This window comes from Perissodus microlepis, chromosome 7 (assembly GCF_051167445.1).
Source record: "Perissodus microlepis isolate ML-2025 ecotype Zambia chromosome 7, ASM5116744v1, whole genome shotgun sequence".
Taxonomy (NCBI): Eukaryota; Metazoa; Chordata; class Actinopteri; order Cichliformes; family Cichlidae; genus Perissodus; species Perissodus microlepis.
Genome location: NC_140467.1, coordinates 24,875,812 through 24,900,263, shown reverse-complemented (window position 1 = coordinate 24,900,263; position 24,452 = coordinate 24,875,812). Strand labels below are relative to the sequence as shown.

Below are 24,452 nucleotides of genomic sequence, written 5' to 3'. Positions count from 1 at the left end.
TCATCCTCGTCTGCACGTTCAAAAGCTCAGTGCAGTTTAAAAAGTGAGTCAGTGTTTATTATCACCAGTAAAAACATGACAGCACCACACTTAAAAAACTTTTTCAAAATCATCTGGAAAACCTCACTTTAAGAAACATGTTCATCCTCAGATTTCCCAGATTCACTGGTGCATGCTTCAGAGTCTTTCTTCTGAGATAAAGTTTAATTCCAACTTGGGAAAACAAGAAAATGCAGCTCAGAAGGGTCCATCAATCCAAGGTCTTCATGAACAGTTGTAGAGAGAACGAGTGGAAAGACGCTCCCGACATTAGTAAACACTGTACACTGACAGAGCCAGTACAACATAGCAACGGCGGTGCAACTGTGTGCGCCACAAACCGTGTTCATTCATTTGTTGTGTTAGTTTGAGCACGGGGAAACACTGTACACTGATCACTCATTCACACACTCATGCACACGAACTCACTGTTGAAGATTAAAAGTCTTTAGGTGCTACAGAGAAAATACAGAGCAGTGTTTGAATGGCACTGAGCGTGTCTGCAGGACATACTCAACAAGGCCGCTGTGCTTCTCAGATTTCAAACCACTGAAAACTTGCTCAGCTGCACACATTCATTCATAATGTAATCATGTCACAGGAAATACTGAGGACTGCAAATGCACTCTGAAATGTTAATCAACCAGGTGTCCATTAGAGCTGAATCCAAGCTCAAAAAGTAGATCTTTGATGCTTATTTTCTCGGTGCTGAGTAAATCACTTTGACGTCACAGTTCTGTACAGTCTGCCACACAGGCTGCTTGCTGTGCAGTCATGTCCACATCCTCTGGTGACGAGCTGCACTGCTGCAGAGGTGAATAGATAGATCGTGTGTGGAGAGCTGCTAATGCTGTGACATCAACGAGGACTTTTAGAAAGTAGCATGAGTAATTCAACTTTATAGCAAATGATTCTTTACCACCGGATAATTCAGGCTAAACTCGGCCTGCGCTGCACCTGTTTCTGTATGAACTGGAAAATCTCTTACGAAGAAAAAAAACATGAACAAATAAAACCTAGCACTGCAAAAGCCAGAAACCTCCATCACATCAGTGACTATTCAATACTGCAGTGAACATATTCTTTGCTTTCATTTCATTTTGCTGGACTTCTGAGGAAAATGACTTAAGTAAACATGGCAGCTCTTAGTTTGATTTCTTACTGGAATGGTTTGACTCATAAGACACTAAAGAAACACACGCACACACAGTCTCTGTGTTTTTATGTCATCAGGAAGCACTGTAATTGTCTGTGTTCAGACCTGAGTGGTGCACTGTGGGGGTTTTTAACCACACCACTCACAATGATTCAGAGTGTGTGACACGCTGCTTCGTCTTCAGAAAGCTTGGTCCTGTGTGGCGCTTCGGCCTCGGCCACTCTCAGAGTTTCTCCTCCTGGAAGAAAAGAACAGAAATAAAACATGAAGGCAACAAAACTATTAACTTCATATTCAAGAAAACATTAAAAAGTTGCCCATCAGTTTATGATTAGAGAAAAATATTCATCTGTGTGATGATATTTGCCACTACTGTGTTCTGCTGCTTTTAATGTGGTTCCATATACACAGACATTGCTGATGCTATTATTATTATTATTATTATTAGAACTTCACCATCATTAACACCACCACCATAATGTTGTGTGGAGCCTGCTGGCTGGTGTCATTGTCATTCACAGCTGTTCACAGATTACACAGCATCATCTTAGATATATAACTGCTGTCATCACTCTTATTATGACCAGCAACGCAAACAATAATTTATTTAATAACAATCTAAATAAACTGCGCTTAGATTAATTGGACTAACTCTCTACAACCCTGAGTGAAACAGTGCGACTGTAAACTGATGTGAGGGGCAGCGTCGACACCTGCAGGCAGAGAAGACAACAGCAGTGAGGTGTGTGAGGCTGGAGCAGGACTGTGACCAAACTGCAGTGTGAACTGAAACATCACTCAGAGGCCTATACGGCTAACTGTATAAGTGACGGGTGGGAGATAAAGGGCAGATCAGTAGTGCTTTAATGGTCTGGGGAAAATCACGTGCCTCTAAACCTGAATAAGGCCAGGGAGATGGTGATCGAGGACAGCTATCCACTCCCCGTGTACGTCCCGAGAGGCTCAAGTGGAAAACTAACACAGAGGCTGGATACAAGAAAGGGATGAGCAGCCTCCGTTTCCTAACATCCTTCTACACGTGCAGCATAGTGTTGGCGATTTCCTGTCAGTGGGTTGTGGTGAGCACAGTGTCCTCTGCTGTGGTGTGCAGGGGCAGCAGCATCAGAGCTGGTGAAACCAACAAGTGATCAGGATAATAAATGATGAGGAAGGCTGGCTCTGTGTTGGCTGTTATGGACCACAAACAGGACACACATCACCCTCTCTAACATGCTGAATCAGTGCGGCTGCTATAAGGACAGATACAGGAAATCATTTATCCCACATAACTCTATAATAAAAAATGGACACGATTTTAATCTGCAAATGTTTGTAATGCTTTGGTAACATTACATTTCCTGATTACTTCGTTGATTTTTTAATAATATTAGTACTGCCACCATTATACTCTGGCCTGTGGAGCTTCTTCGCTTTGCTCATGTATGAAAATTCACACATGCGTGTTCATTTATCATAAATCTTTTTATCTTCATTACATAACTGTATATAGTGAGAAAGCAAAACAGCAAAGAGATGAATAACAAAACACGTATTCATTGTATGACAAAATAGTCAGTTACTGTCACTGTTTGATCAGCACTTAATTCACACATGACATCATCACATTCCTGTGACCCCCGAGTGTCACTGCACTGATAACTGAAAAATGTATTTACAAAAAACAAAAATGTACACATAATGTACACACAACACTGCAGTTTTTCTTTGTTTTTGTTCTTTTTAAATATATGTAACCTGTAAGTATTTGCGCATCATAAAGTTTCTTCCAGACTGATTCATGCATCCAAGGTTAGGGAACATACATTGATGCACTACAATCGTTATCATTGTTTTCTATCTAACATTCACACACTGAGCTCTTGCCCAAGGAGATTTGGCATGCAGACTGGAGCAGCCAGGGATTGAACCACCAACCTTCCAATTAGTAGATGATCTACCTCCTGAGCTGCAGCCACCACCAACATTATTACAACATATAAAATAACATCTATGAGTTAGAGAGAGCAGGGCTCTGAACAGCTGCTCAGAACACTGACTTGTTGGAGTCTTTGACAGGGATCATGGAAGAGGTTCCACCTCGGCACTCCACTCCTGGGAGACCTCTGTGCTCAGGTGGGTAATGATGATAGAGCTGGAGCCCACGCAGAAACTGGAGCAACAGCAAAGTTTAAACCAGAGTCTGCTGTGTTATTACACTTCTGTGCTAAGCAGGGGTTTGAGCTTGAGGTTTGCTCAGAAATATGCCTGGTAGCAGAGAACCTTAGGCTAAAGGTCAGCGATAATATTGGGACTTGGGTGAAGAAAGAAGCAGTGCTGTAAAATATGGAAGTTACATTTTTCTTCTCTTCTTGTTTAAGGTCTATAGCCTGCACTATAAAGAAGCTCGAGGGGATGGTTGTTGTGAAGTGGCACTAACTAAATAAAATGCAATTGTATAAACTGATCACAACTTAGTGGTGAGTTGAATGAGCTAACAGGGAAGGCTGCTAAACAGAACTGGTACCCAAGTGAATAACAGAGGTCCTGTCTGTGAGGTCTTTTTGGGTTTCTCTTGCATACTGGGGGCAGTTGGGGACATGCGGTCCAAATGGCCATTTTCAGGACCTCCACTATCAAACCAGTGGGCAAGAGCTAAAGCCATATGATCATTTGTGCCTGTCGTGGTGGTAACCTACAGACCCACTAGTGCCAGTGAGGGAATAAATGAGGCTGGTATGGGCTTCCCAGGCTTGGTTGACCTCAAGGGTCTCCTGAGGTAGCAGATGGGTGTTGGAGGACTGGCCTGTGGCTTTGGCAGCTGCAGAAGCAAAACCTGGGAAGAGGGACTTTCAGCTAGCCTGAAGGATATTCAGGCAAGCTGTGAGAGGACTAAGTAACATCTAGCGGTGAATAGTATGTTTATGACTGAAAAGCCCGAGTTGTGATAAAAACCACACACAGTGAAGACGTTATGAAGTGTAACTTTGACGTTAACAAATGTGGATTGCTGTAACAGACCGTCAGTGACTTGTGTGGCATACTGAGACATTCCTCAACATACCTGGGATGAGTGTCTCCTGGTACCTCACAGTTAGGCAGGCAGGTGTTTCCATGTGCTGACAAAGGCAGTGGGGATCAGTGAATAAGGTACAGTGGTGATGGAGTTCCAACTATCTGACGTGGGATCGTAACAGTCCAGAGTTTTACACCGCTGCGTCCCAAAATAACCTCCAACCACATAAAGCTTATTTCCCGAGGCCACGGCATGGCAGCTCATCCGTTTGGACGTCATGTCGCCCACTCGAGTCCACTGATTGGCTTCACAGTCAAAGCGATAAGCAGAGGCAGCTGTGAATTCTGTGTCGCCGCCCATGATAAAGATCTGGCTTCCCAAGACAGCAGCTGCCGTGTAGCGCCAGGGCTGAGGGCACTCGGCAGCGATGTTCCAGCGGTTTCCTACGGGGTCGTAACACTGGACCTACAAAATAGCAAGCAGGGAATTATACAGCTACAGTGCCATCGCCGACAGCACAACACTCACACTAAATGTAGTATTGTTCTTTTACATCTTTATTACACAATGACTGAAACAAAGAACAATAACTGGTCTTTCAAAGAAAAGTATAATCAATAAAATTCATACAGTATTGGTAGAGATGCTTCAGAGAGGCAGGTAAGTAACAAAGAGGACCAACCTTGGAGGCTTTGTCTCTGTGTATGGTGGTCCCCCCAAAAACAAAGAGTTTGAGTTTGGCAGAGACCACAGCAGCGTTACTGACGCCATCTCTTAGTGGAGCCATCATGGTCCATTTGTTATTGAGAGGGTCATACCGCTCCACCTGGTGAAGAAGTTTGATACACTTAACACTTTAGTTTCATGTCCCTGTAAAGTTTGATCATAAAACAGTAAAATGCAAACTGAGCTGCTGGTCAAGCATCAGCGAAATCTCTGCACATGGTAAAGCGGTTCTTCACTCTTCTTGACAGTCTTTAAACTTGGCAGGAGTGTTACGGACGACCTGCTATACACCTAACCCTGTGCTCCACCCTGCCCAATAAAACATGTTTACATTGCCTATAAAGCTTTATTTTAACACCTGTCAAGGTGCAATTTTCTCACTGTCATTTATTATTATAATTTAACTATTCTGTAAGACTTTAACAGAGAATGCACTTTTGTGCAAAGTACCACTTTCTGTAACTTCCTGCCAGTTCAAAGTCAATGCATATACACTTTTGTGGCTGGCTGTGAAATTTACAGAACAAATAAACTGTACATAAATATACATAAATTGTTAAAAAAAAAAAAATTCTGCACTTGTCAGTTACAGATAAATAATTGTTTATTTCAGTTTTAGGTAGAAGTCATTGCTTTTCAGACCTGTTTCAGAGAGACAGATGGTGAGGCAGGGAAGACACCAGCTATGGCTGTATGTCCTCCAACAACATACAGACTGTTCTCCAGCTCAGCTGAACCATGGCCAAACCTGTGGAAGGGAAGCAGCATGTTGTGTGAACTTCTGTCAGTGATGGGTTTGCGATGGTGCACTTTGTATTAAGCACTTTGTAATGCAATCCACTATATGGCTAAAGTAAGTTTAAACACTTTTCTATACACAGCGTCTATCCACACAAACTATACTTCTACCAGTGGCACTTGAACTAATTTAAGTTGCATCCAAAACTCATTTTATCCTGGAGCTCCTTAGAAAGCCTTGGCATTTGCCACAGTTCATGACATATCTGCCATGTTTACAGTCATGCTAACACTTTTTAATCCTTTCAAACATAATAGGGTGAAGTGAATGAAACGTAGTCTGAAGCACAGATTCACAAAGATAAACGTTGCAGCAGGAAAAATTGCCTTCTAAGCGATTTCTGGTTCAGTGGCAAGAGCAACGTCTGTTTTGTGATAATTTCTTATTGTTAAACAATTGCCAAGTACAATATATACAACTCTAGAATCTCACTTTGCTTTGGGCAACACATTTAGACCAATAAATGTCCATTTACACTCCAAATTTAACTGCAAAACTACCCTAGAAATTGGACAGTACTACTACATTGCCGTTTGCTCTGATCCAGCATTTCCTATAAAGCAACAAACAGCATACCTGGCTATTAGCATGGGTGCTCCTTTAGACCACTCTTCATGGACAGTGTCATAGATCCAGACGTCTTTAGACACTCCATTCTCTGATCCTCGACCTCCTGTCACATAAACCTTACAACCAATGGCGCAGGCACTGAACTCCTTTCTAGGGCTGGGAAGGTCTGCCTTCGGTATGATCTCCTTGGCTTTATGATCAACCTATAGATTTGACATAAATATGTGAACATCAGAAGTGGCCCAGTTGTTGCAGTCAACATAAAATGAGACAGAGGATGAGAAATACATAAAGATGAACTGGTGAATTAAATAAAGCGGAGTTAAAATTCACTCTGAATTTGTTTCCATGTTCACAAAGGACACGAAGACGGGGTTATGTTGATGTATTATGAGGTTAATCCTCATAACTCACCAATCAATGGAATTTTTATGTCATTTCCCCACTGGTATATTAAATTAGTATTAGTCATTGTGCTGAGATTAAATTCAATCAGCAAGGAGAGTTTTGGTTGTGAAAACCCGACTGTGTCGGGGTTGAGATGGAGAAGATCACAGCAGAGACAGGAGAACAATTAAATACTGGATGAATTAGTAGATCTATAGGTGTAAGCTTAAAATGAAAGAGCCGTTAAATGTCATGTTAATAACATAGCAGTTCAACTCACATCAGCCTGAGAGAAGTGACATGAAATCACACCACACAAGCAGAAAGGTCCTTTTACCTGATATATCTTGTCACACATGAAGGTTTGGCCTCCGAGTATAAGTAGCGTATGTCCTGCCTTGCGTGGTCGGGCACAAGGACTAGTCACTACTCCATCATTCTGAAGGATTTTCTTCTTACACTGCATTGCCTCTTCTACTATGGACCTGCAGGACAGTTAGCACATCAGCTGATCCTTACTGAAAGCGTGAAGAGTCTGTCAAAACCACAGCTGCTAGCTGATTTCTGTTTAAATTCACACTCCTATAATTTCTCAAGAATATTTTAATAATATTTGAAAAATATAAATAGTAACAATAACAAAAAAAAAAGATAACACAAAAGGAAACTGAACTGATACACAGATACATGGGAATCTATATCCAAGCAAGTCTTGTGAAGCAGTCATGGAGTCCGACATGATCTGCTCTGTGGTTTCATGTAAGTGATACTGAAATGTTTTGTTTTTGCTTGATTGATGTAAAAGCCTGTATGCAGACAGGTTGTGATACCTGGAATCACCCTGCAGGACATCCGTTTCATGCTCTGCATCAGAACTATATTAAACTGTATCGCCCCATCAAATACAGTTTGAATGAATAACTAAATAAAAGCAGGAATCAGTGACATTCTTGGTTCATTCTAAGGTAGAGTAGTTGCTGTCACTTTTGAGAAACACCATTTTTGATTGAACCTGGATTCAGGTGGTCCATGGCACCAGCTCACAGGGTGTCACAGATCTGTGATGATCGAGTCACAGTCACAGTGAGGCTGCTCAGGCTCAGCTGTGTAATACCTTTCAAAAAAGATTTTGGCTTGGACTTGAAGACATTTCAGAAAATTTGTATTCAAGTGATGGAAAAGTAATATCATTTTAAAACTGTGCATGAACCCAGTTTTAAGATTGGGCTTCAAACTCTGTTTCTGATAGAGCCAACGATTAGGGCAAGATCAAGTGACCCTGGGAAGATGCTTTAGCTACACTGCTGAGGGACTTCCCATGATGTACTCTACCCCTTTCACTCCTTTCCTCTTCTCACTTGTGTGTATATGCCACTATTGCATTAATTGTTATTAACCATCGTCTTCTCTCTTCCATTCATTTTTTGTGGTCTGCTCCTCTTTTACATCTTTATTACCTTTTAAGCCTAAGAAACTTCTTGGCCTGTAACACTTTTCACTCAATCAGACCCACCTCATATGAAAAGCTAGTATTGAATGTGAAAGCATGAGATGAAACAAAGTGAAATAAAGAGAAGACGCAAAGTTTACATGGTCTTGGTCTTATGAGCCTACCTGCTCCTCTTGTCAGCCATAATCAGCTCCTCACAAGCTACAGCCTCCAGCAGACACTCCGAGGGCAGCAGAGCCAACCTTATGCCTGTCAGCAGCTCTGGCAAATGAAGACGCCGACCCTCCAAGTCGTATCGAACCCACCGCATCACAGAGTTAAACACAACCTGCCATGAGTCAAATTACCAGCCAACATCAATTTAATGCTTCCAACACTGTACGAGGAGCATTCTGCGGTTTGGTTGGTATTTGGATGAAAAATCACTTCCAAACACAAATCAGTACGCTCTGAAAAAACACGCCACAGACACAGGAGAGTCCCCGCGAGTGACGACACTCACCTGTTCATCTTCTATCTCCAGCTCGTCACTCAGAATCAGCTCCAGCAGCTGGTCTTTGGACAGACTGTAGAAATCCTCAGACTCTCTCACCTGAAAGCACAAATACTTATGTTATATGCAACATACACACTCTCTCACACAAACACACACTTTATTCAAAAAAGGAAACTTTCCTTTTTTGAATAAAGTAAAACCTTTTAAGCCTTTGTTTCCATTTTGATCATTCTGGTTTATAGTGCATGAAAACCACAAATCCTCCATCTCTGTCATGGTCTCCGTGCCTGCCCGGCCGGCCCCACGAGGCTACATGTGTTGCTTGGTTTTCTCTCTCTCCCTCTCTGCCTGGGCGGAGCTCACTGTGGGCTCCCGCCCTTGGCCCACACACCTGACAACAATCAGCTGTCATCACCTAGGAGCACTATTTGAGGCTGGAACACAGATCCTCTCGTCGCTGGATGATTGTACTACAGACGTTAGTGATTCTCCCAGCTCCTGTGAACCTGTGCTTTGTGAGTGACTTCCCTTTCTTCTGCTACAGAGACTTTCCTCCCTGCCGTGTGAACGTGTGAGTTTGGGCAAGAAGACGTGAGCGAGTGTGAGAGAGCTTCCCCGTGATTCCCTGGAGTTTGGATTTCCCTTCACTGTATATATCGTGCACTAGTGCTGTAAATAAACTGCTTTTGGAGACGTCTAACCGCTCTGCGCTTGAGTTCCTACTACCAGATTGTGACAATCTCAGATTATTAAAATATTCCACAGGATCAATCCCCCCACAAATCTGAAACATATGTTCATTTGTTCACTCAGTATTTTTTAATAAACTTAGAGAAAACAAGAATAGTCATTTTTACCGTCTCATAGTGCACCAGACACATCCTCCACGACAGCTCGTACAGTCTTTTACACTGATGAGCATCTGATAACAGCATCATTCCCAAGCAGTTGGACGCGTGCAGGTTTTTTTCTAAGAACTCTGCTGCTGCATCCCGAATATCGTGGAACTGCAGCATGTCGCCAGCCTCCAACAACGACTCTGCGTTCTCCTCATTTATGATCACTCGGGAAGAGTAGGCAAAGTCCAACAGAAGCTCCAGGACCTAGCCAAGTAGGCCATTGGAAAATTAGCCATGCACATTACAGGACATATAACAGCGTGATACACTGCCTAAGACCAAAACACACTAAACGTGGGCACGTGTACTGGTGAATTTTAAGAAATCAAAGAATGGAAGAAAAGAGGAAGCAGGCAGATTGTATTGTGGCTGTTTGCATATGTGTGCTATACATGCAGCATTTAATGCGAGCCTGCAACCTCAGCCAGGTCTCCATTGGAAAAGACACTTTGATCCTAGTTAGAAATCTTCCTAAACTAAATCCTAATAAATTAGAGTAACAATAATTTTTCAGTGTCACCTGAGCCAAATCGAATTACAAGGACAATCTGAAGCCATTACCCAAACAGGATGACAGCCGATACCTGATAGCTGAAGGACATGCCTCCCATTCCACTTTTAGAAACTAAAAACAAGTAAACCTGCAGTCTGAGAGCAAAGCTCTGCTGGGATATCAGGATACTATAAGGTCTTTGACACATGATGAACCCCGATCACTTCCTCTTGCAAGATTTGTTTGCAAGAGGAAGAAATTTAATGTGAATTCTGGACTTGAGGAGCCTGTGAAGACCAGCTAATATGGGAGACAGACGATCCCTCTTTCTCATCCCCGCTCCACTAAAAGCTTTCAGAGCAGCCCAGTAGTAAGGAATGAGCCACTCCACAGTGAGGTGGCAGAGGAGGTTATGAGATCCCTCATGATTCTGACCATATTGTGCAGATGAAAGCCTGCTGTCCTTCTGATTTCTTTAATGTGAGAGAAAAAGGACCTGCTATGAAGTGGTTCAACCCTCTCTGTCCTCAACTCTTTACATGTATATTCCTTTACACTTATATTTCCTGTCCTCTAAAGATTAAACTTTAAGGCATACAAAATTAAATAGCATCGGACTTCAGGTTCATTTTATTGGATGTAGCTCAGGAGGTAGGGCAAGTTATCTACTAAGTGGGAAGTTGGTGGCTCGATCCCTGGCTCCTCCAGTCTGTGTGCTAAATATCCTTGGGCATGGTACTAACCCCAAGTTGCTCTCAGATGCATCCATCACAGTATGAATGTGGGTGAATGTTAGATAGAAAGCACTTGTGCAGGAAAAGCAGAGAAAAATAGTGTTTGTGTGAATGGGTGAATGAGGCAAGTGCTTTGAGTGCTGAGGTAGAGCTATATAAGATTATATATAGATTTGTTTGTTTTTTTAATGAAAAGAACTGAAAACAAGGAGCCACCAGAACACGCTAACCTGACTGTTCAAAGAGAAATTCAGAGTAGTACCTCAGGGTGTATACTGTCTCTGAAATTGACGTCAGTGTCCAGGCTTTCTCGCAGCCCTCCGCTAAACATGGCTTCAAAATAACGACTACATGCTGCCAGGACAGCCCTGCAGAACACAAAAGCAGATGAGCCAGAGTGAAAGTCACAGGTTAGAAAACAAACAAAAGGGGTCATTGAAAAAGACACTGCCAGCGTGAGTTTACCTGTGGCATGGGAAAGAGCGATCGCCGGCCCACAGAGTGACATCAGTAAACATGCATTGTTTTCTCATGGTGTTCAAATGAGTCAGGACACTGTCGGGATGTGAAGGCTTGTGGAACAATGAGATGTTCATGGAGCCTGTGCTAGTGCGGGATTTCCGATTCTCGTGAACAGTCACCGACATGGCAGCTTTGCTTGGTACCTACAGCACTCTCTCCTATACTGCAATAAAAACAGGGGGAGACAAAGGAAAATACTGTCACACTGTAGACACAGCTGGGATTAGCAGTATAGATGCGTGTATGTAAGTGGTTACAGTTCTGTGCACAATACACAAGAACTAAAGATCTAACCATAACATCACATTTCTTACAGCACTGTTCACATAATGGTACACTGTACTGCCAAAAGTATTCACTCACCCATTCAACTTTCAATCACTTTCAGGGCCACAGACTATTTCTACAAACATTTGTGAAAGAATGGCTCACGCTCAGGAGCTCAGTGAATTCCAGCGTGGTACCATGATAGGATGCCACCTGTGCAACAAGTCCAGTCATGTAATTTCCTTGCTACTAAATATTCCACAGTCAGCTGTTAGTGGTGTTATAACAAAGCAAGGTCCATAAAGACATGAGTTTGATGTGGAAGAACTTGACTGGCCTGCACAGAGCCCTGACTTCAACAACAGAACAGCTTTGGGATGAATTAGGGTGGAGACTGTGAGCCAGACCTTCTCGTCCTCATCAGTAGCTCACAAAGGTGTTTCTGGTAGAATAGTCAAATATTCCCATAAACACAATGCAAAGCTGTGAGGCTTCCCAGAAGAGTGGGAGCTGTTATAGCTGCAGAGGGTGGGCCACCATCATGTTAAACCCTATGGATTAAGAATGGGATGTGACTCAAGTTCATATGCGTGTGAAGGCAGACAAACAAATACCTTTGGCAACACAGTGTATCTGTGCCCTGAATGAGTTCCTCTGAGTGTACTCCAGGATCCCAGAGCGTTGAGGAAATGTTCTAAACTGTCTCTTAAGTTTGAAAGGATTGGCTCATGGGACCAGTATGGGGAACTATTAAACATGTTTAATAAAATGCACTTATGCACAAGTGACAGCTGAGCAGCACTCTGAGATGTCTGGAAAGTAACAAAACATGTTGAGGTGTGTTCTTTGACAGACAGACAGCGTTCTCCTAGACTGGCTTGATTTTTTTTTTTTCCATTTTTTATTTATTTCTTATATGGACCATGTACAAAATGCATTAATAGAATAAAGGAAACACACACACACACAAATATCAAAATGTCAACTGGTTTATGCCCCACAATATTTTCAGGGACGGGCCTTTAAGGTGTTGCAGATAAATACAACAAAATAAAACCAGTAGAAGAAGAAGATTTATTCATAACACACGGGAAAAGACCCAGGGAAAGAAAGTTAACAATAAAAACCGATAGAAACCCTGAAAACCATAAATTTCCCACCCGAGCCTCAACTCTTGCGGCCCGGTACCAAACGCCTCACGGACCGGTACCAGTCCATTGCCCCGGGGTTGGGGACCGCTGTCCTAGAGTGAGGCACGAATGTGACGTGACAATGGTCAAAGTGAACAGTGAAAGCACAAACTGCATTGTCTTTTTCGCCTTTGGGCAACACATTTTAGATTGTGGAGGTCACTCCTCCTTAGGGATGGCTAACACCATCCCCGTCGGCCAATCCAGAGGCACTGCACCACATCACATCAGTATTTCAACATCCAGGGCCTTAATTAATCTCAGGACAAACCTCCTCCACCCTGGAGACCCGGCTAACAAGGAGCTGTTAAACTACTACCAACTAATACATAACGGGCGAGTTATCCACCTCATCAGTCACCTGATGATTTGCCAGAGCTGCTTTTGAGGGATTCTGTTCTGTTCTGCTGGAGGTGGGAATAGAAGATCCTCTGTCAGATATTTCCAGCACTTCCTCATTATACATTATGCCTGTCCAGTATCCTCCTCAACCACCTGCTCCAACTCACTGACAGCTCAGCTCCTCTCGTCACCCGATTTCAAAACTGGACCCGCAACCTATAGTGTCCTGGTGCCATGTATACTTATATTCTCTCCCTCTCTCTCTCCCTCCTTCAGGTCACACTGTTGTAGCCCACATTAGTGTCTCCCAGTAGAGCAATGGACATGACACCCTGGGTTACTCTAAACACCTAATGAAGTTACTGATGTAAGACTCAGTAAATAGAACACAATATTTCCTCTCAATTTCACTGCAGACTGATAAACAACAAAGAGCTAAAGATGGTCTTATTACAGTGGGGCTGTGTTAGCCAGCCACAGGAAAATAGGTAGACAGCCCAGACTGGAAGGAATGCTGGGTCAGCATCCCCATTGCTGCTTGTGTGTGTGTGTGTGTGTGTGTGTGTGTGTGTGTGTGTGTGTGTGTCTACATTTGCTGACACAGAGTTTTAGAGTAAAGTCATACCCCTTCAGTGACAGGGTGTGTGCATGCAGACTTGACCAGTGTGTGCTGTGAATGAACAAAGGATGGAAATGCTAGCACATTCAAACAAAGCATGTTGTGGACAACACAGCAGCGCAGCACAGCTCTCTCTCACACACACGTGAGCTTCTGTGTTGTCATCTCTCCCTTTGGGAGGGCCGCAGTAATTAGGGCCGTTTCTGACACACCTTCCAAGGGGATGATGGTGGATTCTGACTTGGTTTTAGGATTTGAGGTTACAAGATTTTTTTTCTGACTCAGAGCGGGGCTTTGAGAGATGATTATAAATTTAGCTGTCATCAGTCAACATACAGTAAAGGCAATTCATCTTTGTTACCTTATATGGCACACACAGCTGTATTTTTTTGTGGTTTCTGATTATTCCACTGATAAAGTTTTTAAAGAATCCCTGTTATACGAAGGAATATTAGAGCCATAATAAGAAAAATATATATATTATTGTTACTTTCAAGATTAAACCTAAAATAATATTTGAGAACAAAGTTGAAATCTGGAGATTACAGTCGTTTCAAACGTGCTCGAGGCTGTAAGCATCTGTATCGTTGCATCTGTCCAATGCAGCCATTTCTTTTTGGACAAATCCGACCAACTCCTCCACGTTTGTGTGTTTTTTTTTCCACCTTCTGACCAGATGCAGCTTTCTGCACCTTCTCGTCCTTATACGCATCGCCACGCTGTGTTTATGTGCTAAAACAGAAATAAGTTCAGATCAAGTTCAAGTTGCTAATGCTTATAGCTTCATGCAGTAGGGAAGGTGTATGTTGTAGACTAAGACACAAGAAGATATCTATTCAAGCTGTCTCACTAACTTATCCACACAGGGTGTTTTCTGTGGCAGATGTTTGACTCAAAACAACTTTAATCTCAACATTTTGACTTTATTCTAAGAATAAACACTATTTTTTTTCTTAATATGGCCCTAATACTGCATTGTACTATCAACAACAGGATTAACAGGTAGATGTTTTCTTTGGTGTTGTTTAAAACAAAGCAGTAAAATACCGTAGTTAGAGCTGAGGCTTCAGCGGTGGTGATAATAATGATTATGTTGATCAGTACTGAGATTAGTTATTGGATCAGGATTATTTTTGATCTTAGTGAGGTAAAAGGACACTGCTGCCTTCCTGTTAACTTACAAATCCTTGCATAAAAATTAACTGGTCCTCTTTATTCACCCAAATTCAGTGCATCTCTTAGAAGGCTTCTTTCACTCCATGCCATCCGTACCTGCATGATGGATGTAAATCTTTATCCGAGCTTATGTTTGGTGAGTCACCTTAGCAACCACTGCATTGTTTGGCTTTCATCATACTGCATTTTGTGACGCTCTGCTGTGCAGAGCTCGTGGTCTTCTGCTGTGGCAGACAGGAGACTTTTGTTTGACAGTCTGTGATATAGAGCACCTCGCTGCAGTCAGGTGCACTCAGGTAACCTCAGGCTCCGCAGTGCAGGAAAGCGCTGTGACTGACACATAAAGCTGTGTTCTGCTGGCAGAGCGTGCATTTCCAGCACCCCTCGATCACATTCAGTAATTGTTTGAACATAAAAATCATGATTGAAATTAAAATTTGATCAACTTTGCAGCCTGAGATAATGGTTAGAAGGAAGAATGTATTAAAACAAAAATGTGCACTCACCAACTGCCCAGGGATCTGCCAGAGTAATGCAAGCTTGGCGGCCTGCTCAGCCTGAGTCAACCACCTGTCGAGGAAGGGAGGGAGGGGTTAACTGATTGTTTGTAGACGCCACTCTTACCTTAATCACCACAGTTTCAAACATATACACAATGAGCCACAGTACTTGTGCAACATTATCAACTATAAATCCTTTTTGATAGTACATTTGGTGATACATATATATTGCAATCGAAGGGAAGGAGTTTTCTTAACAAAGCAGCTATATGTTAATATTACATTAACACTTAGAGGACTCAGTTATGGAAACCCAGAGTTTATTAATCAGAACAAGCAATTCTTGGACCATAATCTTCTGTAAATGACTGAACCATGGTGGGCTGCTGTGGTTGTTCTTTTCTGTTCAACTTTTCACCCCATCTTTACTTGACCTTCACCAGAGGAGGCAGGGCGCTCGCTCTATGTCCATCTTTGAGAGATGAGGGAGAGCAAAATATACGTACAGTGTGATTGGTTCTCATCTTCTTAAGTGGTGTACCAGAAAAAGAACGATGCACTAGCTGTAGAGCAGCTGCAGCCAGCTGTTAATGCATTTCAGACAATAGGTGGAGGTCCCGCTACTGCACGCTCATTAAAAACAGATGCATGCTGGTATTTACGTGTTACTGCTGGTACATGAAGCAGTGGTGAGTGTATGTTTGGGCAGATGGATCCTTACAGTGTGAAGTGCAGTTTTTATAAGTGCAGAAGGTTTTTGCAGGGGCTCCAGCGTGGATGGGTGAAAGGGTTTTTGTGCACAGGCGCAGTGTGCTGAATGTGGGTCGGTGTGTCCAGATTAGCTGAGTTTCTTGGACACGTAAAGGCAGTATTGAATCCAGGCAACAGCATGTGTGCCCAACAGAAGGCTCATACCAACTCCACATCCAAACAGCTCACCACACACACACACACACACACACGGTGTTACAGCACGCACGCACATATCGTTCACCAGTGGAATATCAACACAGAGGCTGAATAGATGGAGTGCTTTAAAGAGAGCAGCAGTCAGTAGGCCTGAGCTTGTTTACCCATAACTAACATAGCTGAATCTGTTGCCCTGAGCCACTCTGTGTGTCTGTCTGATTGAGCAAGTGATTCACTAACAAGTAGCCCTCTCCTGGGGGCCGGGTCCATGTTATTTCTAGGTTATTAAAATTCCCATTTACCCACCTGGACAGCTAAGTAAAAAGCACACGTCCATGCCTGCTATGAGGAGTTAAGGTTTCCTTCTGCACTGCAACCAAGCTTGGCTTTGTTAGTAACTCTGTGTGTTAAATGGCTTTGACATATAAGCACAACCTATTAAACAACTTACCAAAAACTTCAATGTGCTTAGTGAGTAAATACTGACTGACATCCACATCAGCATGGCCCACCCTGAATTTTTATGTGCAAGAAACTGAAGAAGAAATTAGAAGCCAAAGGTTTCCAAAAAAAGTTTTTCTTAGAAAACATTGAGGACAAACGTGGCTTCACAAAAAGGAAGTAATTACGTCTCAGATGATTTAGCGACAAAGGATAAAAGGGAGAGAGCTGCTCAGCTTTAAGACACAAGCTACAAACTCTGAGAAAAAGAAACTCTTTAGGTCAAATTTATTGAACTTTACGTTTTTTAAATATCCAAATAATTTTCTAGAAAATCAATTGTGAGGTGAGGAATCATTCCTTCTCTCCTTTCAGCTCCTCCATCTTCCCCCTCCCTCCTTACTATCCTCTGTCACAACAACCCTCTGCACATCCTCCTCCACTAAATCCACGAACCACCTCTGAGGTCTTCCTCTTGCCTGGCAGCTCCATCTTCATCATCCTCTGTCTGATAGATCTACTCTCCCTCACCTCTGTCTCAAACTCTGTCTCTAAGGTCAGAGAGACAAATACAACGTTTCAGAGTTCAAAGTGTTGTCTGATACAGCCGCTTAACTCTCACAGGCTAATCAATAAAAACAGATCACATATCACAAATTATACCAATCAAATACATGAAACATGAAACCAAGCCTTCACATGCGCACTCACATCTTTCATGCTCTGTTTGCTGACATGGACCTGCTAACATTAAAGATGTGTGCAGCTCAGCCTGCTTCAATCATTTATCACAAGTTAAATAATTGAGCAACAGTGTTGCATAATCGGAGAATAGTTACAAAAGACAAACGTGGTCCTGAGAGAGTGTGGCAGAGCTGCTGTAGCTTCCGAGAAACAAAGAGCTCCCTGACAGAAGACGAAAACTTTCACTTTAGTCCAACAGGATCTGAGGCCACGGAGTTAGTTAGCCGTCAGTGAACATGCCCCCAGTGGGCCACCAGCTCCAGGCTGTGGATGTGCTTAGGCCGGTTCCTGCCTGTGGGGCAGCCGAACATGCACTTCCATAGACCTGTCCGGAATTTCAAATGGGAAAAATCGCGTTCCGCTGGAATGGCACCGGACCAAATGGCTTCCATTTAGCTTTGCTATGCACCAACTTGGGTGCTGTTCAGAACCTTTGCGAGCAGCCTACACTTGTCTTAAAGCTTGTCGTTCACATGACACAGACACTTCGAGTCCATACGAATTCGCAAGCTGACCGTACACAGCTCTGCCGCTGAAGCACTGACGCTAATGTGAGAACAATAACTGACAAAGCTCCACTCACTCCACGGTCTGGCTCCCACAGCAGTGCCAGAGGGAAGCTCTACTACTCACGTTCACGTCAGCTGCAGGTTAAATCCACGCAGTGTAAAGTTTCATGTCTCCGCTCACGAACAAACATCACACTCCCGTCACAGCAGTTCAACTACCTCTCCCTGTTCTCCTTCTTCTTCTTCGGTAGCTTGTCCCGATGCCTGTCTCACTGGCTGTGGAAGAAAGCCTTCACACTGCAGCGGAACCAACAACCAATGACTTTGGACTGACTCGAGGCTGGCGTTTCTAACACCAATCCCAGCCTCGAGATAAACTCTCAGCCAATAACATTGCACACGGCGAGATTTTAGCGGCGGCGTCTATCGTGACTGGCAGCTACTTAGGCCAATCACCGTCGACGTCGTTGTACGAACCACAAAGCTAGCCCCAATGAAATCCCCCGAGCAGCAATCACAAACAAAGAGAGGCGGCTTTAAACACGGTAGCGAAACGACTGCTTGTCGACACTATGATTTTAAAACAATCCCCTGGCTTTAAAACATAGCGACACAGTAGAAACAGACATGACTAATCTGGTGATTTAGCGCAGAGAGTAAATATTGTCATTCCAGTTAACAGTTTCATCACTGCGTGCACTGTCAGGGCTTCCCATTAGAGCTGGGAAACTTTAAACTGGATTCATTTTAACATTAGAGCCTCACGTCTCACAGCTCCATAGAGGAGACGTGGAAACACTGCAGTGTGCCAGTGGTGTCAGTAACAAGTTGCACACAGAAAACATAGTCCCTCGGCTGAGAATCCATCAGATTGAATACAAGCATCAGCGAAAACATGGTGCTCTGAGCCCACTTTAAACTGAAACATCACCTGCTGCTCACGGTGTGATGTGTGTTACTCTCTCAGCTGTAGAGTCGCTGCTGCTTATGGTTTGAGAGTAAAGATTAAATATAAAAGCAGAATTCAAACTTTGTATAAATTAGATGTCAGGTAAGAAAATTTGTGTGGGTGTCCTGTTTTAGGGTCACAAACAATTTTGCGCTCAAAAATCGAATTATTTATTATAGATGCTCATCAGGGAAATACAGAGACATTAAACGATTAAAAAAACAACAACTTTAGATCCCCCGTAGAGTTCACACACAGAGGTCGGAGGGATCTTCCAGGGATCATGATGCTACTTTCTGGAGACCTGATTGGTCAGTAGATTTCATACCTGTTTATCTCTAATCTGGATCTTAACCTGCTCCGGAGCAAGTTACCTTCACAGCAGCAAAGTTACCATGGCGATGTAGCCCCGGAAGAAGTGAATCACCTTCATAGTATAGAAGCCCAGGGTAACCCTGAAGCTGTCTGGATAAGGCCTCAGGTCAGCTGTGTTTTGTTTTGTTTTTAAACCTCATGTTTCCTTCTTCTCTCTCTGGTTCAAGGCTTGGTCTTTGAAAAGCAAATGTTTCTGTTGATTATGCAACGCTCAGTTTCACTTTGACATAGACTTTAAAGATTTGCAACCAAACATTGTGAAAGACATGGCCTTACACTGACTACCCCATGCTCCAATTTAGAAAACAGATGGGCATTGTGGCTCTGGAAAGTGAAGCTGACACATTAACGGCTGCAGCAGCTGACTCTCTGCTTGCGAAAAGATTACAAACAATAAAGAGTTTGTGGGTTTAACCACTAGTTTCACATCTTACAGAATGCAACATACAGCCAAAACTTGGATCATAATTAGAATCAGAAAGAGGGATAAATCAGAGTATGCTCAATGGATATGATTAACAAGTGGCCAGCTAGTGGCTGTGCAGAGTTTGTCTCTCAGCTAAATCTGGCCTGTGCTCCCGAGGTCAGGTTTCTAAAGGATAAAACATCAGTGGCAGACAAACCAGTCCAAAAAACCCTAAATTCCAAGATTCTTTATTTGTCACATGCATAGTGACATATAAGTGACAACACACAGTGAAATGTGTCCTGAACTGCTCCTTGACTGTGCAAAATATTATAAACAATACGTACATTTAAATAAAAAAAAACTGAAAACGTACATTGTGCAAATGGAATGTTAAAGTGCTTTGTGCCATATTAGCACAGAAGTGTATTGACAGTGCAATGCAAGTAGAATAAGCAAAATGACCAAAGTAATGTAAACAGAGTAATGTGACCAGAGTGACCAGAGTAATATAAGCAGCAGTGAAGCAGCATCCTAGTTTGGGCTGTAGCAGCGTATTACGTAATAATAAATCAGATATGATATGAAATATGACAGTGAGAATCCTAAAATATGACAAGAATATGATATAAGGTCCTGTTCCAGGCCCTTATGGTGATGCTACGAGGGGAGTGATCTCCTGGGTGTGGGAACGGGTGCTACACAGCTACACAGATCTTATGTCTACAGTTTCAGGCTGTCACTGTCATGAGCTGGCTGTGTGGAGGCAGATGAGGACCCAAACGCAAAACTCACGGAGACAGGAACTGAACTCAAAATCACTGCTTTATTGCAGGCCTTACAACGAAACAGAACTAAACTGGGAATACTAACAGAAGACCAAGGGAACACAGACAGACACACAGGTTCGGGGAGGAGACATTGACGACGTGACACTGGAGACATGCACATAAATACACAGAGGGTTAACGAGGGAAGTGGGAGCACACGGGGAACACAGCTGACACAGATAATCGTAACGAGACAGGGCAGGAGTGAACACAACATGACGCATACTGACGAGAGACTGTCAAAGTAAAACAGGAAGTACACAGAGGTTCAGACAGGAGGAGAGAGAGCACAGACATAATGGGCTGGGGAAAACATTAAAACACGAGGGGAAACGAGGGCTCACAGATACACAGAGGGGCACACAGGGGGTAATCAAATAAGGAACATCTTTAACAGAACCTAGGAACCACGGCATATGGAACAAAATACAAGAAAACTAAGAATGCTGGGCCAACATGGCCCAGGACCATGACAGTCACAGGCTGTTTCAGAGCTGCTCGGGCTTCTTATGTGTGTTTCTGGAAAGCCTAATCTGGTCTATCTGCCCTTGAAGCTGTCAAGTATTTTGCATCCAGTAGTTTGCTCTTTATGATAGACTTGAGTAATAATATGTCTGCCTCACGGACAAAGCTTTTTCTTGGGTAGATGTTCAAGATTTTCCAAAGATGGAAAGGATGCCGTGACCATCTCAGACTGTTCTCTTCCATTGACATCCAGGCTGTTTTTGAAGTGAAGCAGAGCAGAGCAGCATTTTTTATTATTGCACTGACCTGTAACCGTCTGCATGAGGAAGTACAAGTAGTTTTAATTTGGGCCTGTGTACAGAACGAGAAAGAGTGAATTAAATATAGATATTTCCAGGAAGATAGTTACCATATTGATGCTCAAACTTAAGACAGCAGACACTTTTGGTTACGGTTAAAAGGAAGATGAGGAGTCTTCCTGTAAAACAAATATTAAACTGTTAAAAATTTGTGTAAATTATAATAATTGAATTTTATTTAAAGTATTAAAAAGCATAGTAATTAATATTATTTCAGAGTATCAACAACATCATCTGTGATATAAGACAGCCGAGGTTTGTTACACACATTAGAAGAAGTTTGACCAAAACTCCCCTAATCTGCCACACTGGTTTGCCCCAGGGGGTCTTGATCAGGTGACTGAGCTCCGTCCACTCATGTGTCCCGTGGAGGAGACACAACGAAGTGTGTCCTGCTAGTATTGGTATTAATGGAGCTCTTTTGGTTAACACAGAAGTTAAGTTTAAAGCACAAATAATGAGTTCTGATTGAGGTTTTTCATAAAATATCTCAAGTAATATACATGTGGTTTCATGTATCTTCATTCAAGAACAAATACATGCATGGAATAATGTTGTGTAGCCCCTGGTCTCCATAACAAAACACCATTTTACAACAGCACCAAATCTCCATATCATACCACTATATCATAGATCTTTAAGTTGTAGGTAAAAACCTTACCAGATCAGCATGAGTGCTGGCACCACTGCTGCTTGTCCCTGATCATTCAAATGCGTTCCTTAAGGTCCAGCTCATTAACTCACTCACATTACCTCACAGGTACTTACAGCAGTCCAAGCGATCTTTCATCCAGCTTTGCTGTCACAACATGTGCTCTCTTGAAAATGCCACTACCTCTCCACTCTCCATCACTCAACACCCCCTCAGCCCGTGACTGCCTCAGAAACAGACCTCGTGCAGCTCCTCCGCGGTTGTTAAAAACAACAAGCGTGGTGTGCACTCAGACTTTTGAGTCTGTCGCATTTTTCTTGAATTGTTGATGTTACCTTTCTGTTCCATCTTTTCACCTCCATCACTGTGACCGGTGGACCTGCACGTGAACTCCCATTTGTGGCTGCTAAAGAGTGTCTGAATTAAGAGCTGGGGTAGAAATATTGCAGTGACATGAGCTGTCCTCACCTCTGTCTGACAAAAACAGAGACTTCCAAACTTCAGCATCTGCTGCAGCTTATACTTGTATATCTATTATTAACATTAAAAAAAGATGACTTGTGATTGTTTTTACTTATGTAAACAACCTGAGGACACCACTGACCACAAACAGGAATTGAGCAGCCTGACTGGGCTCTGTGTGGGTTTTTTTAATGGAGCCCCAACTGCAGGGTGTGTGGGGGGGGGGCACAGTGTCCAGTGGATAAGAGGTCAGATCTCTGGCTACCGAGGCAGGTCTTAGAGCCAGAGGACGTTAATATGGTAAGTGGACCGGTACTGCTGTCGTGCTTTTCTACTCAAACTGTCTTACTACAAGCCTCATTCACACTTCCTGAACTCTAACACACTCTAACACAACACATGCTTTTTTTCTGTGCCTACTTTTATCTTAACGTTCACACACTCACACTCCCAGTGTGCCAGAGTTCAGCATCTTGCCCAAGGATACTTCTCAGCCTGATGTGGACAACATTAATCCAGGATGTTTATCAGTCTCAGGAGAACATGAGAGAGAACACGCAGACTCTGCACCACAAGCCCATCACTGCAACCTGGACTCGCTTCCTGGGAGGCACCATTGTCTGTTCCACATTGGTGAGATTCTAAAATACAAATATGCAGATGTGCTGTAGTTAACTGCCTGTATAAAGACAGATTTTGTGCACTGTGCTTTCAAGATTAGAGCCCTTAAATACGGAGTTAGTTCTAAGGAGGTTGCCTAAGGGTTTGATAGACGAAGAGGGCTCATGGGACAAATTCTAGAAAACAAATGCAGGATTTTCAGCCCGTCTGTACCTTGTATAGCACAGAATAGGAAGGGCACCTCAATCAGACCGAATACTTTCAATGAATAAAGATCTACGGCAGCCCTGCACTGGTGACCCATCTGGGCCCCTGGACACACAGAGGCTAACATGATTTAACATCATCACAAGTAAAATGTTTCGCTGTGAAACTTGGTCAGGGGGCAATGACTGAATACTTCACTTTGCACATGGTGGTAAAACTGCTCCTGATCTCCTCCATACCTGCTTCATGCCCTGGTGGACGGGGCTATGGCTCCCCACACTCCCTAGCAGATCGTTACATGGAGAAACCTTTGGAATACAAGCATGCTGATCCACACAGGTGTGCACACAGGTGTACACACAGGTGTTCACAGACGCGGACTACACCTTTCTTAGCTGCTGCCTCAAAGCACATTGTGCACTGTCTATCTTGCGTGCTGCACAATATCGTTTAATATTTGGCATCTACTGTTATCTACTGCTAGCTAGTTTATTGTGATGGTGCTGTTTTTTTTATGTTGCTCTTTTTTTGTTTGGTTTCTCTTCAGTTTTTTTTTCTCCATACAGGTGATCCAGGTGTTTTGTTTGTTTTTCTTTCTTTCTTCCCCCCTTTCTCACCGTCTCTTCTCCCCTCTGGTTTTCTTTCTCTCCCTCTCTTTCTTTCATTCTTTCTCCCTGTCCTATCCCCCAGTCATGTCTGTCCCGTTTGTAGCAACCGAAAATAAAATAAATACATAATTATAATAAAGGTCAATCAAATGGACCAATATGGCAAGGCCATGATGATCCACTTGGTAAAATAAATCCGCTTGGCATCTTTCTTGGCCTTAAGACAACAATTCTGATGGCTAAAGATCCAAACGGGACACAAAAAAAAACCCCAAAAAACTGCTCCTGTTCTAATGTTAACTAACAAAATAAAAATCCATTTTCACTCAAAGTCATCTTCTGGTGATTTTCAGTGAAATGGTTCACAGATGATTCCAGTTCATTTACAGTCACACAGCTCGGTGGAAACACAGGTCCACATGCTCCTGTGAGAGGAGGGACATTGACCAATGCAGCATACCAGGAGCTTCTCAACATCGCTCTCACTCCTCTGTCTCTCTCAGCTAACATACTATCCGTGTATATAAAAACACACAG

At 42.9% G+C, this 24,452-nt stretch overlaps 1 protein-coding gene across 4 annotated transcripts; it reads right to left on the bottom strand.

Annotated features, from left to right (window-relative positions):
- klhl25 (kelch like family member 25) lies at positions 1-18,300 on the bottom strand. Of its 4 annotated transcripts, none has more exons than XM_084934335.1 (13): positions 18,106-18,300; positions 15,385-15,448; positions 11,228-11,442; positions 11,025-11,130; positions 9,494-9,739; positions 8,643-8,732; positions 8,305-8,468; positions 7,028-7,175; positions 6,310-6,506; positions 5,577-5,682; positions 4,891-5,034; positions 4,257-4,673; positions 1-1,433 (listed from the first exon to the last, which is right to left on the bottom strand). In XM_084934335.1, the coding sequence occupies exons 3-12, from the start codon at positions 11,407-11,409 to the stop codon at positions 4,287-4,289; spliced, it is 1,770 nt and encodes a 589-aa protein (XP_084790461.1). In that variant the 5' UTR covers positions 11,410-11,442; positions 15,385-15,448; positions 18,106-18,300; the 3' UTR covers positions 1-1,433; positions 4,257-4,286. The 4 variants fall into 4 exon arrangements, with proteins under 4 accessions (XP_084790461.1, XP_084790460.1, XP_084790462.1 ...); XM_084934334.1 differs by having other exon boundaries at positions 11,228-11,447; positions 18,106-18,299; XM_084934336.1 differs by having other exon boundaries at positions 11,228-11,447; positions 18,201-18,264.
- Positions 18,301-24,452: the final 6,152 nt, after the last annotated feature.